We start from the raw sequence: 16491 nt of genomic DNA on the forward strand, positions 1-16491 counted from the left end.
GGGGGTGAGTGGCCCGGGGAGGGGGAGGGGCAGGCGCGGCCGGGGGCCGGGTCCGCGTGCGCGGGTTCCTACGGGCCGGGGGCCGCCGGGGTCGGGGTCGCGGGCTTAGTGAGTTGAGTGTGGAGGAACCTGTTGGGGGAGGTGGGGGAACCTCGGGAGCTGTGGGAGGAACGGGGGCATCTCTCGGGGTTTGGGAGGTCGTGTCCCAAAGCAGGGCTTGGAGAGGTTACCTGAGGAGAGAGGGAGCGTCTTGGGTCCTGGGATGAAGGGGGTTGGAGGGGTGAGGTAGAGAGCAAATTAGGGAATTCTGGCTGAGACCCCGGAGATGGATGGACGGGTAGAGGGGACTCTGCAGGCCAGTGACTTGTTGAAGGGTGGGGGGAGGTGAAGGAAAAGAGGAATGTCTGAGCTGTAAAGGGTTTCAGCAGGTGAGTTGGTGATGTGTAGGTCCCTGAGTCATTGTGAGGGTCGTGTAACACACCAGTGATTTTCAAAGTGGAGCTTTAGATGCTGGCCTTTGAAAGTTGCAAAGACTATTGAGATGTCACTGGTAAGTGTTGGGTGAGCTTGGTGAAATGGAGATATCCTAAGGAAAACAACAGGAAGGTTGTTGGTACATTCAGAGGGAAGGACCAAGGCCTGTAATAGTATGGATGGGGGCCTTGTGGCAAGGCTACCAGACTTGAAGGAGGAGGCCTGAAATCTGCCCTCCAAGACCCTTGATCTGCAAAAGGGTAAGGAAGAACGGGTTGTAAATGATTTAGAAAAAAAAATGTTTCAGGGACTAAAATTGGAGTCCAGATGGGAACTTAATAAAGTTATTAGGGTAGAGAAATGGACATAACTCTACCTTTGTGGAGAGTCAAGTCAGGATGCAAAGTTAGACTTAGTTAAAGCAAACACAGGTAATCCCTGGCAGCGACTTCAGTGGGAAAATGATTTAGTGGCTATGTAATAAATAAGTCACAATGTGATGATAGAATGTTAATATTTGGTATGTTAAGGAATCAAATGCTTGTTTAGTAGACAGGGATTTGGGCTCTTGTGTAAGGAACACAAAGTGTGAGTCAGGTAATAAGAATAGGTTGTAAAATAGTTGGGAGGAGGGGGCCAGAGAATGTTTAGGGTGACACAAGTGTTTAGAGCTCGTGACTCTGTGGAGATTGTACAGTATGATTGCCTTGTTGGTTTGGGTTTTTTTTTTTTTTTTTTTTTTTTTGGGTACTAGTAATTGGGAAGTTTAGCAAGGAAGAAATGTTTGTGTGTAAATGTGATAGTCCTAAAGTAAAAATTTGACAGACTTCTTTCTTCTCTTGAAAAAGACCCCAACTAGGTAGTGGTAGATTCATAAGAGAATCTTTTAGTTATGTAGCATAAATATTGGGGAATGAGGGTTCCTTCGTTAGCTGTCTGGTGGTTTGGGTAAGTTGAAGAAACCTGGGGTCTATGTGTGACAGTTGTTTTGTGACCTAAAACTGGGATGGTGAGCCTTTAAAATATAATTTTGTAATTAGTTTGATGAATGTAATATGATAGTTTCAAAATATATGATAGACAGATAGGGAAGTCATTGGCCTAAAGATGGAAGAACAGTTTCTATATAGCATTCTTTTTATAAGGCAAGTACTGTGTAACTGGTTCTTGAGCAAAAGGAGTGTTTTGTACGTGTGTTCTAGTTTTTAGATGACTAGCTCAAGCAAAAAGTACTTATACATTGGAATTTATTCTATGGGGTATTTCCACCATGATTTTCAGAAATATCTGCTCCTGTAAATTAAAGGAAGATACTCTTTAAGAGGGAAAACAGGTTTCCCAAGCTTTGTAATCAGCTAAATAGTGGATCAGGGTGCCCTAGTACAGTGGTAAAGCCTTGAACGTGGACTCTCTCATTGACTTCAGTGTGACTTTGAGCAAATCTCTCCTATTCCCTAGTTCTGTGAAGTGGTGATGCTACCTTCTCTAACCACTCATAACTGCATTTCAGCCTAGCAAGTTAATGCCTGTCTTCAAAGTGCTTTGAACACCTCTGAGAAGGAGAGATTATGTAGCCCAACTTTTTTTTTTCACTTCTGCGCTCTCACTAATAGACCAAATTCAGCTTTTGTAACAGTTATAGCAACATGTTTAATCAGGAAACAGAAAGAAAGGTTTTATACCTGTGTTTTGTTCTGTGGTCTGAGTTTAGGGTTTACACTAATTTTGAAAGGCAATGCCTCCATTTAATGGCAAGAGAATAGTAGCGATAGTGATTGAAAATGTGTAAGCAAAAGTCTACACAGGAGCCAGAAGGTAGAAGGTACGAGGCTGACTGAGGCTCTGTGAACCCTGGTATGTGACCTGGCAGTCTGATTACCTTCAGCTGTGAAACAGTATGGGTAGGATGACTTCTCTTCACTGCCTTGGTGACTTGATGAGAATCTGTAGAAATTTTCTTGTTCTCTTAGGGCATCTTAGCATTTTTATATCTCATGTATTCCATTGGCAGTTGAGTGAAATAGAAGATCCCTGTAAGGTTTTTAAATGAACAGAATAGGGGCTGGAGAGATGGCACAGCAGTTAAGAGCACTGACGTTTGAATCCCAGCACCTACATGGCAGTTAACAGCCATCTGTAACTCCAGTTCCAGGGGATCCGACACCCTCTTCTGACCTCTGCGGACACTGCATGACAGGGTGGACTTACACACATGCAGGCAATCCTTTCATACACATAAAATAAAAATCAAAGAAAATTAAAATGAACAAAATAAAAAATATACAAATGAATGGAATTGGGAAAAAAGTTGTGATATGGTCACATATGTGCTTCTTTATAAAGTACTGAATAATAAAATATAGCTGCAGGTCTAATGAGACATTTTGAGGTAGTGATGAGTGAGCATAATACCATTATGTCAGGATGTGTTCCACAACTAATGTGATGTGAGCGGTGGTACTGTTGGTGACACAGGCAAAGGCTCTAATGCTCCATCCATGGTTGAAGGCTCTGCTAACTTGGTAGTCAGAGTGACAGTATAAGCTATTCCCCGAAAGCTCTGAGCCACCTCTCCTCTCCTCAGTCTGTGAGTCATGAACCCCTGGGTGAAGAGCTGCTCTAGACCAAGTGATTTTTTTTCTAGACTACCTGACTTTTGAAAGTTAACTTATGGCCACTTGCATTTTTAGGCTTTAAATACCTCCACCATGCCGAAGAACAGGGTCATAGCAATCACATGGAACCTAAGTCCACTTTGCAACCTTGTGATAACCATTCTTGGTTGTGAAAAAAAAAAATTTAAAAAACAAGGATTCAGATGACAAATTGTGTCTGGTAGATTTTGCTTTTCCAAGTTCCCTGGTTGCCTTGAGCATATGTAGCCCTCCATGGAGTAGATTTGGGTTGCAGAGCCCCTCTCTCCATCTTTTATTTCAAGTTTTCACAGTTTTGCCTCCTTGTCCCATTTTTGACTAATTGTGTTCTTACTATTTCTTCCAGATTTTATGATTTATTTATTTATTGGCCACAGTGGGAAATGGGTAGTGTTCTCTGGAGACAGTGTAAATTTGGGTATGAACTTTTCCTTTCTTCATTGTAGGGCTGAACGTGGGACTAACGGGTGTCTCTTCACTTTGACCTGAAAATTCCTTTGTGGTTGGGTGGCAGCCATCATTCCCCGAAAGCTTTTCCCTGCCCCAATGTAGAAGAGACAGCAGAGTGGACATCTTGAAAGGTAAAATCCTTCATGGTAAGCCGGTGACGTCTATGCTTTAAGCCTGCACATGTTGGGTTCTTGTCATGAAAAATTGCACTGCTCATTATTCTAGCAGTTCCCAAAGCAAAAGTCAACTCAGATGCAAGTCAAAACTGTAAGTGCTATTACCGTGTAATCTGTATGATCAGAGCTTTGAGCCTGACTCAACTCAGAAGGCTGAGGAGAAGGGCAGGCGATGAGAGGTGAAACTCATGTTTATCACATCACCTTCAGTTTGTATGGATGTGGGGTCAGGATGGCAGGGCAGGAGCCCCAAGCTCATTATGCTATGTGGGTCAGCCTGCATTTGTTGGGTTTCTGCTGGGTGTCGGGTGCTGAGTTGATGATTGACATCATCCTCAGGAGTTCCCTGTCTATGTGTAACAATGCTATGGTTTTATAAGTGGTACACAGTGTTTGAGTGTAGTGCCAGGGGGCCCTAGAAGATGTAGAGGGCACAGTTGGCAATCGAGGAGGATTTCACAGAGAAGCAGTATTTGTGTGAGATATTACTCTAGTAGTCGTTACTCTTAATGATGGTAGTTGACATTTATTTTGAACACTTGACTTTTTTTGTCAGAGTTCTTTAGCTTGATATGAATTCTTGTTTCCTTAAAGTTTAGTAACTGTTTAACGAGAGTAGATGCATTTTGCTCCATGAATTCAAAACTATGCATTGGTATTTAGTGTGGACCGAGGTTTTCTATGTACGCACATTGAATCATTTGTTTTTGTCCACATGCTGGAGAGAGATTGTCCCTTCCTAGTGTGGATTTGGAGAAGAAGCCGTTTAGTAGTTGGCATGCCAGAAGTTAAGAATGAGCTAGGAATGGAATCTTGGGGCCTTCTAGTTCCACATTCTAGTTTGATACTATGCCTTTTATGGAGTAGTGGTCATAGCATAGAAATGAAATTTGTTAAACATGACATAGTTCTAATAAACTCACTTTGTAGAACAGGGAAATGGGAAGGCATTGCTGGAGAGTTGAAATTGGAGTTTTGATTCTGAATTCAGTCATAGTAATTTGTGAATTTACTTAAAACTTTGTTAATCCTAGAGAGTCCGCTTTTAAAGATTCCTAAATAATTTGGTCCCAAGACCTTCTAGAACTTAATTCTCCCTTGCATTACAAAACTATCAATTCTGCAGCTTGATGGTTCATGGAGTAAAGGTGCTTGCCAAGTCCGACATCCTGAGTTTGAGTCTCAGGACTCATATTGTGGAAGGAAAGAACTGACAGCCACCAGTTATCCTCTGACCTCCATATGTGCACAGGGGCATGCATACACACACAAATAAACAAACAAACAAAGACTTTTTTTAAAAAAAAATAGGTTTTTGGCAAAGCGTTATAATCCTGCTTTGCAAGGACTGCTGTTGGAAGTAGTTCTCCTAACCAGTCACTGAGTATTTACTGACATCTTTGCTCATTTCAGCACTTCACTGCACACAGTAGGCACTGAGTAACAGCAAATTACCTGGCCTGGTTATTCAGCCCTAAGTTCCCACCAAAGTGTACGAAAGTAACTTTTCCTGCCAGATGTTGCTGAGTAGAGTTGCAGAAAGGTGGACTTGTGGGTGATCTTCACTCTGTATCCTTGCTTCTTTACAGCTGATGCTCAAGTCGCTGTACTACTAAGAAAAAGAAGCAAAAATGTGAGCTTCCCACACACACTAAATGCCCAGAAATTTCAAAAGTAGAAAAATTGATTTTATATGCACTTAGTATTTATTCTCCAGCCTCTGAAAATAAAATGTGTAGTTGGGAGGGAGAGAAAACCACAAGGGCCTTGAAATATCCACAGATTGCAATATCTATCCTTTCACAATTGGGAGTTGGTCCTGTTTATAATGGGAGATGACAACTTCCTCTTACACTAATACTCTGGAGGAAATAGGAAACCTCTTTTTCTCTTCAGATATTCATTGATTGTCAAATTGATAAATTTGATGTTTTACAATCTACTTAGGAATGTTTTCCCCTCCCACGTCCTCCTCTAGGTGAGGGTCACCTTTGAAGAAGGGGCTCCTGGACACCTCACCTCCAGGATGAACACTGCAGTGTCGTGACCCTTGGGGTTTTGGTGAGTAGACCGACTGATGGTTGATTGTACAGGAACTCATGCCTGGCTTAGGAAGGTGGTCTTCATGAACAGCTTTATTTCAATAGATAGTCTTTCTTTGCGTCGCTCAGCCCCCTCTCCACCGTCCAGATTTTGATCACTCTCTTACCTATATCTACGAGTTCAACCTTTTATTTTATTATTTTTTTAAATTTTATTTATTATTTTTATTTTATGTGTATGAGTGTATTGCCTACATGTATGTGAGTGTACCCGTGCCATGCAGTGCTGCAGAGGTCAGAAGAGGGTTTCAGATTCCCCTGGAACTGGAGTTAAGGATGGTTCATAGCCACCATGTGGGTGCTGGGAATCGAACCCGGGTCCTCTGCAAGAGCAGTCAGTGCTCTTAACCACTGAGCCATCTCTTCAGCCCCCAGAGTTCAACTTTTTAAATTCCACATATAAGTGAGGTCATGTGGCATTTGCCTTTCTGTGTCTGGCTTGTTTTACTTACTGTCTTCCAGGTAGATGACTGCACTCTTGTTTTTAAAGGCCAGATAGTATTCCAGTGGGAAGGAGGGTTGTCATGTGTTTCTATCCACTCAGCCATGGATAGATCTTAGGTTGATTCTGTATTTTAGCTGTTGTTAAAAATTGTGCAATGAGCTGGGTATGGCAGCACAGACCTTTGGTCCAGCTCTTAGGAGGCAGGAGCAGGCGGATCTCAGGTCGAGGCCAGCCTGGTCTGCATAGTGAGTTCCAGGCCAGCTGGGGCTATAGGGAAACCCTGTCTGAAAAAGACCAAAACAAAAAACTTGTACAGTGAGCATGAGAGTCCAGATTCCTCTTGAACATGCTGATGCATTTTCTTTGGGTAACAACAAACCGTTTTTGAGTAAATACCATATTGTAGGCATTATAGTAAGTGCTAGGAATGTAAGGTAAATAATGAGTCGGTCTTGGTCCCTCTCTTCATAGAGCTTATTCTTTAGTGTGAAAGGTGAATGCTGCACAGATGATCACATAATTGTATGTACAATTAGAAAACGTGAGGAAAATTATGGGGGAAGAGCCCAAGGTGCTCTAAAAAGAGTATAATAGAGGCTTTTAGGTAGGTGGGTGGTATTAAGGGATCCCTCTCTGAAGAAGAAATGGTCAAGCTGTGACTTCTTTCAACAAAAATACTCAAATTCAATATGGGAAGGTTTGTAGTCAGGAAAAGCAGCATCAAGAATGACTCCCACAGGGCTTATGAACACTGGCTGTCCATGCAGAGGATCCAGATTAGTTCCCAGCACCTGTATGACAGCTAACACCCATCTGTAACTCCAGTTCCAGGGGATCCAATGCCCTCTTCTGACCTCTGTGGACATTGTACACACATGGGGTACTTACATGCAGGCAAAATGCTGATAACATAAAATTTTTTTTAATTAAAAAAAGAATGGCTCCCAGACTTTGGGCATGCACAGTTAGGTGGATGAAAGAGGCATTTATTAAAGACATGGAAAACTGGAGGAGAAATAGTTTAGGGAAGAAGACTGCACAGACATGAAGAATTCATGTTGGATTTGGTCAGTTTTGAGATGTCTTAGGAGATGTCAAGTAGCAGTTGTATTTACAGGCTTGCAGACTCAGGCTGAACCAGACATATGAATCTGCTGGATGGTACTCATTGAAACAGAAGAGAGCCCAGGCAGAGGCCTGTGGCACTGAGAACATGGAGTGGGTGAGTGGAGAAGGGCTCAGAGGAAGCATGTAGGGAGGAGCTGGAGAGGCAAGAAGTCAGTGCAGCTTTGAGAAGGAAGGAGCCTTTTGTAACATCTATCCGGGTGCCCAGCCTGTTGACATCGTGGCACAACCATTAGCATCTACAAAGTTTGTACTCAAGAACCACACAAAAATCATGTGTTTTAACTTTTGTGATTCCATGTTGAGCCACATTCCTAACTACTCTGTACATGCCTAATAAAGGACAGAGTTAGATGAGGGTAGACCAGCAGCCAAGGGCAACCTCCACAGAAACAGTGGCCCTGTACCCTGGGGCTGTAAGTTAGTTTCTTATGGTGGAAACGGCAAGAGGAAGAGCACTGTATATCGTGTCAGCTTTGTGGAGAGACTTGGTTATGAAGGGGAATAGAATGCTAGACCATGCTTTGTTTTTCTTTATCTAAATTTTTTTCTTTATGTTTATTAATTCACTCTTCCTGTACCTATGTATGGACATGTGCATGCCATGGCTTACATGTGGTCAGAGGACAACCCGTGGGAGCCAGTTTTCTCCCTCCACCACATGGGTCCTGGGGCTCAAACTCCAGACTTCAGGCCTGGTGGCCAGTGCCTTTACCCACTGAGCCATCTCATTGGCCCTAGCCATATTTATTTATTTTTGAATGCTGGAAGATTCTTCAGTGGGTTCGAATGCTAATTGGCAAGACAGGGGGTAGAGGGCATGGCCAAAGGACAGATAAGGGCCATTGGCAGCAGGAAGGTGTGGGCCTAGACCACCTGTTGAGGACTTTGGGGAAAATTAGCTGGTTTTTGTTGTGTTTCTAATACAACGAAGCAAAGGGCAGGCGGTAGGTACTAGTGGAAAGGGGTTTACAGGTTTGGTGTGGGGACATCCTGGGTAGATACGTCTTCCTCCTATTAAGTACTAGCCAAGACCACAAACTGGAACCTTAGTACTCAGGATACAGAAGCAGGAGGGTTTTGGCAAGTTCCAGGTCAAGCAGGGCTACATAGTGAGATCTGGCCTCAAAAACAAAACTCCCCAAACTGGGAGTGCAGCAGGTACAGGGATAGGAATGGAGAAGGTATGCAGTGGTGCCCACAGAATGAATGGAGCTTGCTCCTGAGGAGTCAGAGTATAGGTCAACATTGCATTTCTTGAGACCCACTGCTGATGGGCTAGCTCTTCTTGCCCACCTAAGGCACTGGAGTGTAATGAGTACCAACCTTGGGCCCACTGCCACTAGTAGGGTGTGAACATTGATTTCTTCATTGCTAAGATAGGGGTAGTAGTGGCTGCCTTGGGTTTGCTGTGAATGAGTTAGCAGGTATGTGCAGTGCTTAGAACAGTGCTGGGCACTCAGGAAAAATGTCAGGTGTTCTAGAGAGAAACACGGAAGTGAATCTGAGGAATTGGAACACGTCCTTGTATAGGGGGAAGTCTCTCTATGTGGAAGATCTTTTCCAGTCCTTCACCTGTTGAAGAGCCTACTTTTGTTCTTTGTGACTGTCATAAGACATTTGATAGTTTTTGCTCAGTAGTTCTTACTCTCAGAAAGACTAAAGCTAGGGATGATTTTTTTTTTAAATACCTTCCTTGGATTAGGAATCGGAAGCCTTGTGTTCCTTTTAACCTCTGCTCTGTCTTTCCATCCATAAAGGGTGAGTGAGGCAGGTTAGAGAGAGGCAGTGCTTGAGCTGGGGGCTGAGAGCACTGTTTGGCTAGAGGTGCTATTTGTACCTGCGCTGTTGTTCATTCAGGTAGAAAATACCTGTCTATCAAGGTCGGGCAAATTGTGAGAATAAGAAACTGTATATAGAGGTACTTTGAAAGTAAAAATGTTTTATGTTCATGGCACTATTATTAGAAATAATCTTTGCTACCAGCTCATCATAAATGCCTGGCAGATTAGTGAGGCAATTTGATATTTGTAATATGTTTTGCATTTCTTGCGAAAAAGAGTGTAGCACAAATGCCAGGTGTTTCTGTTCTCTGAAAAGCTGATAAGTCACAGAGGACCCAACTGGATCCTCAATACATCATGCTGAGTATTAGAGAGAAACCAGAGCCCTTAAAACAAGCTTCTGGTCTTCAAAGAACATAGTCTTCATGGACAAGAAAATATATGGCTATGATCACTCAGTATGTATGCTCAGTGCTAGAATGTGGTACAGACAGGAAGGACCAGGAGTTCCAGGTGGGACTACATCGTGCTAACTGCCTTTCCTTGCCTGAGGTAAATGTTTTTGAATGGCTTGGTCTATGCCAGATTCATTTGCTGTTTCTTTTTTTTTTTTTTTTTTTACCAGTGATTCCTGTTTACTAAGAAATGAAAAAATGTTTTATGATCTTACATTTTGAATTTGACAACCACAATCCATTTTATGGTTTAAACTGTTAAAAAAAAAAAAAAATACTAAAGGTGGTAGGGAATTTAAAAAAAAAAGGCAACCTCAAATGTAATTTGATCAAAATACTCTTTAGAATGCTTTCTCTGCAAACGGGCAGACAAAAACCCAGCACAGAACTGTGGAAGTGAACAGCAGGCCCCAATACTAGTTGAAGAATTATTGGCAGCTGATTACTGCTGGGTGAGGAAGAGCAGATCTTCTTGAAGGGAGAGACTCTAGAGAGGCTGACTAAACCCAGGTGGATGAACTTGCACTGAGGGACATCTTGGGACACCAACTTTACGTAATAAGGCTTAACACAAATAACAGAATGTACGAACTTCAGTGGGGGCAGGGGGCTATGGGAGGTGCCGAAGAGGAAGAGGAAAGGGGGTATAAAGATGTTTTTATGTATGAAATACACAAAAGTTCAATAAAAAATTTATTTAAAAAACGAAAGAATGCTTTCTCTTATGATAGGCATGGAACTATTCCATGATACTTTAGTCTGTCTGGTACTTTTTCCTGTCTCCTTTATTTAAAAAAACGAGATAGAATTGTGTATACTCAAAACTCCTTTAAAAGAGTTGGGACAACCTGGTCTCAATCCCACAAAGACCCACCTTCCTTTGCCTCCTGAATCCTGGGAATAAGGGCATGTGCCACCACACCTGGCCTTAGTGGACCTTTCTTGGGTTTCACATTCCACATAGTGCCACAACCTAGAACATAACTAATGAATCCTCCCAAGTTTAGTCCCATTCTTGAGACTGAGATTGTATGTAACTTGTGACACCAGAACTAGTTCTAAATCCTTTTCTTCTTTAGTCACTAACCCTGCTCCTAGTACTCTCCTTCAGTGCTGTACACTGTAAGAGCCCAGCAGGTGGAAGAGACAGAAGGGCAGGGGCGGTGACAGGAAAGTGATCCTGAGTGCCTGGGAGGGAGCGGTGACCTGGAGTGAACCTTGGTTTTCCCTGAGCTAGTCTAGACTCCCTAAAGAGAAGGCTTTTTTCATTTGTTCTCTAGCTGGGTTTGGGACTATTTCCTTCACCTTTATGCTTCAAATGAGCCTTGCAAATTGGCTTAAAAAAAACACCTTAGCTTTCAAAGATGTTGTTTTACAAAAACTTCGTATTTTGGATCATTCTTGCGCTTGTTCCCGCCAATAGTCTGTATCACAGAGGTTCCGGGAACACAGGCACAAAACCTGCATCATTTACTAGAAAGATTGTAAAAGGCAGGGGGAGAACTGATTATATTTGGTATTAGCTCAATGTTTTCAGAAGTGTCTCCTTCAGGATCCCCTCACCCTCAAGACCCTGAGAATTATAAGCATAGAAAATTTGCTTCGTGATTGAAGTTGGGGTGGGTTTGTTACGTGTCTCTGCCAATTCCTGTCACTAAAGCTCAAACTCCAGAGCTCACTGGGTTTATAGTACAAACAACCCCAGAGCCACAAAATTTTGAGACTTTCATATTCAGAAGTAGAGAAATGCAAGGGAGAATAAATGGCTAAAGATGAAACTTTTTCTCTGCACACAAAGACTGCTTGGGTTGGAGGCCTGTGTGAGGACAGAAATTCTCACTCTGCAGTTAACTGCTTGAGCACTAGAGCCACTGGCAGAACAGTGCTCCCCTTCCTCTAACCCAGTGGAAGCTGAGGCATGACCCAGCTCCCTTTTGTTGAGTTGACAAGTGCTTTTTACCTTGATGCTGTTGTAAAGGTGTTTTATGATTCTGTTTTTGCTCCCAACCTGTTTCTTGTTTTCTTTTGCATGGCCTTTTCCTGTAGTATGCCCTGGAGATGCGAGATTTTCCTTTGGCAGCAGGAGGCACACACTCAGAGAATGCGGGAGCTGCGAGGGGAAAGGACCCACTTCCACAGCAGAGAAAAACAAAGAGGAAAAAGGCGAGCAGACAGCCAGAGTTGAGGGACACACCAAGCAAGCAGTGGCTGACTGCCTCTGTCCCCAGCAGCTACTTCTGCTGCTGCCCGAGAGAACTCGGTGAGCCCGTCCCAGTTAGTGACCGAAAGCAGAGGATTTCAATCAATGCATTCCAGTAACCCTAAAGTGAGGAACTCTCCATCAGGAAACACACAAAGGTAAGGGCCAGGGCCTCCACCTGCCACCCCTTCGGTATAGCACAGGTGTGCCACAAGTACTCTGGTGAAACAGTGTGGAATTAGATGCAGACAAGACTCAAGTGAGAAAGGAAGAGAAAATAAAAATGGAACAGTAAGCAGGCCTAGTAGCTGAAGCTTGTTACAGCCTTCTCTTAGCCACCTTGCCCTGACCCCTCCTCTTTAACCACATCTCCACTCTTGCAAAACCCAAACAGAAGGACCTTAAAGACCACCCCCTGTAGTCTGCTAAATTTTGTAATGAGGAGGCCGAAAGTCCTAGACTTAAAGCACCACCAACTGCCTGGTGAAGCCTCTGTTTTAGACTATTCAGTTATTTTTAAAGGTTTCTTCCTCCCCCCAGGGGTAGTGGTTGGTCTGCCGAGCTCTGGGGCTGTTGGGAGGGATCCAGATCCTGGAAGATTTCCCTAACCTGACAGGCACCAGCGGGCTTTCTTCCTGCTCTCCTGGGTCTGCTTGCGTTTTCCAGCCGAGAAGCTAAGCTTTCATTACAGCTGTTCCTTGTCATCAGCCTGGGGGTGGGTAGTATTTTGATCTTAACGTTGTCAGTTTGTTTACTCTGAGCTGGTCTTAGTGTGAGAGTCACTTCTCTATGTACATAGAAACGGTTGTCCTTTATTGACAGAAGCCCTAGAGATAGGTCCCCATGTGACTCTAAGGTTCCTGAGTCCTGGAGGCCATTCTGTTTGATCCTCCTCTTTGTTGATAGCTCTGAGATTGGAGCCAGGGTGGAGGGGATGAGCAAGTGGCTGAGGTGCAGTGTGGGGTGGTTGTTAAGTGTGCAGGGTCTCTGTGATCCACTATAGAAATGCTGATTTGTACTGCCCATATCTGGTATCTGATCTCCCCCTGTTATTTTGTTTCTTTTAGTAGCCCTAAGTCAAAGCAGGAGGTGATGGTCCGTCCCCCTACAGTGATGTCCCCATCTGGAAACCCCCAGCTGGATTCCAAATTCTCCAATCAGGGTAAACCGGGGGGCTCAGCCAGCCAATCCCAGCCATCCCCCTGTGACTCCAAGAGTGGGGGCCATACCCCTAAAGCACTCCCTGGCCCAGGTGGGAGCATGGGGCTGAAGAATGGGGCTGGAAATGGTGCCAAGGGCAAGGGGAAAAGGGAGCGAAGTATTTCCGCCGACTCCTTTGATCAGAGAGATCCTGGGACTCCAAACGATGACTCTGACATTAAAGGTATGTCTATAAGATCTTTGAGACTCAGAGGGAAGTAGGTGTTCCAGGGGAAGGCTTCTAACACTTGATAGAGGCCAGAGGCTACTGTCAGTGAAGTGGGGGAGAGTAGGTGGCAGATTCAGAAAGTCTCACAGCTTAAGATAGATCATTTCTTCTCATTTTCCACTCACTGAGGAACAAATAGTCTAGGATACTTTGTTGAGGAATGCTTGCTCTTGAAGATGCACATGATTTGACTGGATGTTTTACAGGCCTGGCCTGTGTTCTCCCTCCCCTCCCTCCCTCCCTCCCTCCCTCCTTCCATCTCTTTTCTCTCTCTCTCTCTCTCTCTCTCTCTCTCTCTCTCACACACACACACACACACACACACACATTTGAAACAGGGCCTTACTGTAAGATCCTGGCTGGCCTGGAACTCACAGATCCAACTCCCTCTGCCTCACAGAGTGCTGTGATTAAAGGTGTGTGCCACCATGCCCAGCAAATATACATGCCCATACAGGGACTTGAACCCTGAACCCTCAGATTAAAAGTCTGATGCTCTACCAACTGAGCTATCCCAGCTTACCCTGGCTTGTGTTCTTAAGCATGTATCTGGCCTGTAAACTGTTGTACACCAGTGTTAAACCAGTAACTCCAGTTCATCTATGCTTATGACCCACACTGGAGCCGTTTCTGTGGTAGTCTCTCCTCTTGGAGAAATCCTTGAGGCTTCAGCTTTGTGTTCTCTAGTTGCTACTTTGCCAGACTTGGAGATACAAGAGGAAACCTTTATGGCCCTGGCACTCATGCAGGTCTGTCACAGCTGATTTCAATGTGACAGGAGCAAGTAGCTACCAGATGTGGTAGAAAATTTGGTAGGCATCAAAATGGAATGAGCCAGGAAAGGGTATGATATGGGACTTTTATAAAACCAAAAAAACCTAAAGAGTAGGCCAGAATGTGAGGTTAGTGTTCAAGGAATGGATGAGAGTCCCCAACCCAAATTATAGATAAACTCCTGGGTGATTGCTCCCCACCTCTTTCCTCCCTGCCTCCCTCTCTTCCTGAAGTTTTCTGGGGAATCCCATTATGAGTCCCAGCACTCTGCTGGGTACTGAGGGTGCCATAATCACCAGGACACACAGTTGTCATCCTTTAAAACTTTGAGTGATCCAGAAAGCTAATCATTAAACAATCAGAATGAAATTTGATAAGTGCTGGAACAGGAGAAAGGGCTATAGCTTGATTCACAGGGGTGTCCTGTCATGTCTAGAGCTTTCAGAAAGGTTGCCAGGAAGGAAAGGATACTTCGCTAATATCTGAAGGATGTGTGCTACAAACCTAAGAGAGGAGGGCGGAGGGCTATGTAATGAATCATTTAGGAAAGAGTATTTGAAGTTTATGAGTAAAAGGGATATTTTCTCTTAGCAAGGAACTTCCTCAGTGATACCAGGTGGATTTGTATTGTGATGCTGTGAATACTGGCAGGAGAGGGGTGGGGAGCAGTGTTATTCTTTCTATGACAATGAGTGTTTTCATTCTTTTAGAATGTAATTCTGCAGACCACATAAAGTCCCAGGATTCCCAGCACACACCACACTCCATGACCCCATCTACTGCTACAGCCCCCAGGTCTTCCACTCCCTCTCATGGCCAAACTACTGCCCCAGAGTCCACACCTGCTCAGAAGACTCCAGCCAAAGTGGTGTATGTGTTTTCTACTGAGATGGCTAATAAGTAAGTTGGTGACTGTGTCTTACTGTTGAGGGTGCCTTGTGTGTTTTGAGGCCTAAGTTCTTATTCTGCCTCAGCCCCCAGAGGCAGCTACTGGCAATGCTTCCTTTTGGAAAGGTTTTGTGTTTATACAAATATATGAATTTTAATTAAGAATTGTTAAGCACTCCCATTCTTGAACAAGACTGTGTGTGTGTGTGTGTGTAAGAGAAAGAGAATATGTGAAACACAGGTTGATTGTACTTTTCTGCCACCTGTGTATTTTTTTAAGCATCATACATAGTAAATGTGTGTGCTAGAATAATGAGAAAAGATAACTAAAAAGGAAAACCTCTGGAATTCACATAGATAGCTACTATGAACATCTTGGTATGTATGTTTCAAGTGGATAGAGGAACCAATGAGTTTTTATTTGTCAAAAATACCCTACGTAGACATTCTTCCTTCTCTTACAAGGTAAACTGTGGGTCTCCACAGTTTTAGGCTGTCTCTAGCTGTTGTTGATTCATGTTCACCCTTCCTAGTTGGAGTCTGAGTGAGGATTTTCCTTGAAACCCTGACTGGATTGGGTTGAGTAGAGAATCTTATTTTTTCACTTTTGAATGCCTCAGTGGGGATTCACTAATGGCTAGCTGTCTTTTAACTTCAGACATTTGATAGTAAATAATAAGCATAAATAATGAAGCGTGTTTCTTTTGATTTCGTCTCGTTCAGCATTCCTACTGGTTCTTTATACTTCCTCCGCTCCCTTCAGAGCTCAGTCTGGCCAGCATGTCTGGAATTACAGCTAGTGCAACAGCAGCAGTCCTACTGTGTGTTGTCACTTCTGTCTTTACAGAGCCGCAGAAGCTGTACTGAAGGGCCAGGTTGAAACTATCGTGTCTTTCCACATCCAGAACATCTCCAACAGCAAAACAGAGAGAAGCACAGCCCCTCTGGTATGTTCAGAAATGAAATAATGGCTTCAGGGGTCTGCAGTGACTGCAAAGGAAGAAAGGTGGTAAATTAAATTGACAGGGAGTTGGTCTTGATGGCACAAACTACATTCTGGTATTTAACCCAGTTCTGGCATTTGAAGTCTTGGGGATATCATGCTACACTAGCCTCTTTTACCAGAATGCTGTAGACTGAGGTGATTGAAGACATAGAAGAAAGCAACATCTAAACCTACAGGTGGACATGGTCATGGTAGTATAATTAGAGTCTCAGTGACTAAAATGGTTCTTATTTATTTCAGAGTAAGAGGACCAGTGAATGTTTTTTTAATTACGTGATATTTTCCAAAATTATAATAAGTTAGTCTGTTCCTTATCTGGATCTTACATACCTAATACAAACTGTGTTAGAGAAAAGGATGCAGTGTTTCTTTTAATGCATGCAGATTTCCAGATTCCATCAAAATCTCTCATATGTCAAGGCACTGCACCAGATGCTGTTGGGGGAGCTAAAAGGTTGTAGATAGTTCCTGCTTTCAGAAAGCATAAAGTTCAGTGCTGGGATGAGTCTTCATCATGAGAAAACTAAAT

The 16491-nt window shown here is 43.5% G+C and overlaps 1 protein-coding gene and 1 non-coding gene across 5 annotated transcripts in view; one reads left to right on the forward strand and one right to left on the reverse strand.

The window, feature by feature from the left end:
* Positions 1 to 16491, forward strand: part of Bcl9 (BCL9 transcription coactivator) — a 90790-nt gene that overhangs the window by 64681 nt on the left and 9618 nt on the right. For 2 of the 4 annotated variants that reach the window (XM_008827569.1, XM_008827571.2), the window contains exons 2-7: positions 3575 to 3709; positions 5733 to 5815; positions 11712 to 12023; positions 12933 to 13249; positions 14779 to 14968; positions 15804 to 15903. In XM_008827569.1, the coding sequence (XP_008825791.1) occupies positions 11971 to 12023; positions 12933 to 13249; positions 14779 to 14968; positions 15804 to 15903 (660 nt within the window). In that variant the 5' untranslated portion in view covers positions 3575 to 3709; positions 5733 to 5815; positions 11712 to 11970. Of the gene's footprint in view, positions 1 to 290; positions 735 to 3574; positions 3710 to 5732; positions 5816 to 11711; positions 12024 to 12932; positions 13250 to 14778; positions 14969 to 15803; positions 15904 to 16491 lie in introns of those variants that run through there. The other 2 variants (XM_029560865.1, XM_008827572.1) reach the window with 2 other exon arrangements.
* Positions 13741 to 13813, reverse strand: Trnak-uuu. The gene has a single exon. It is a non-coding gene; the product is annotated as a tRNA-Lys (tRNA).

The sequence above is a fragment of the Nannospalax galili genome, unplaced genomic scaffold, assembly GCF_000622305.1.
Source record: "Nannospalax galili isolate Female #2095 unplaced genomic scaffold, S.galili_v1.0 scaffold693, whole genome shotgun sequence".
Classification (NCBI taxonomy): Eukaryota; Metazoa; Chordata; class Mammalia; order Rodentia; family Spalacidae; genus Nannospalax; species Nannospalax galili.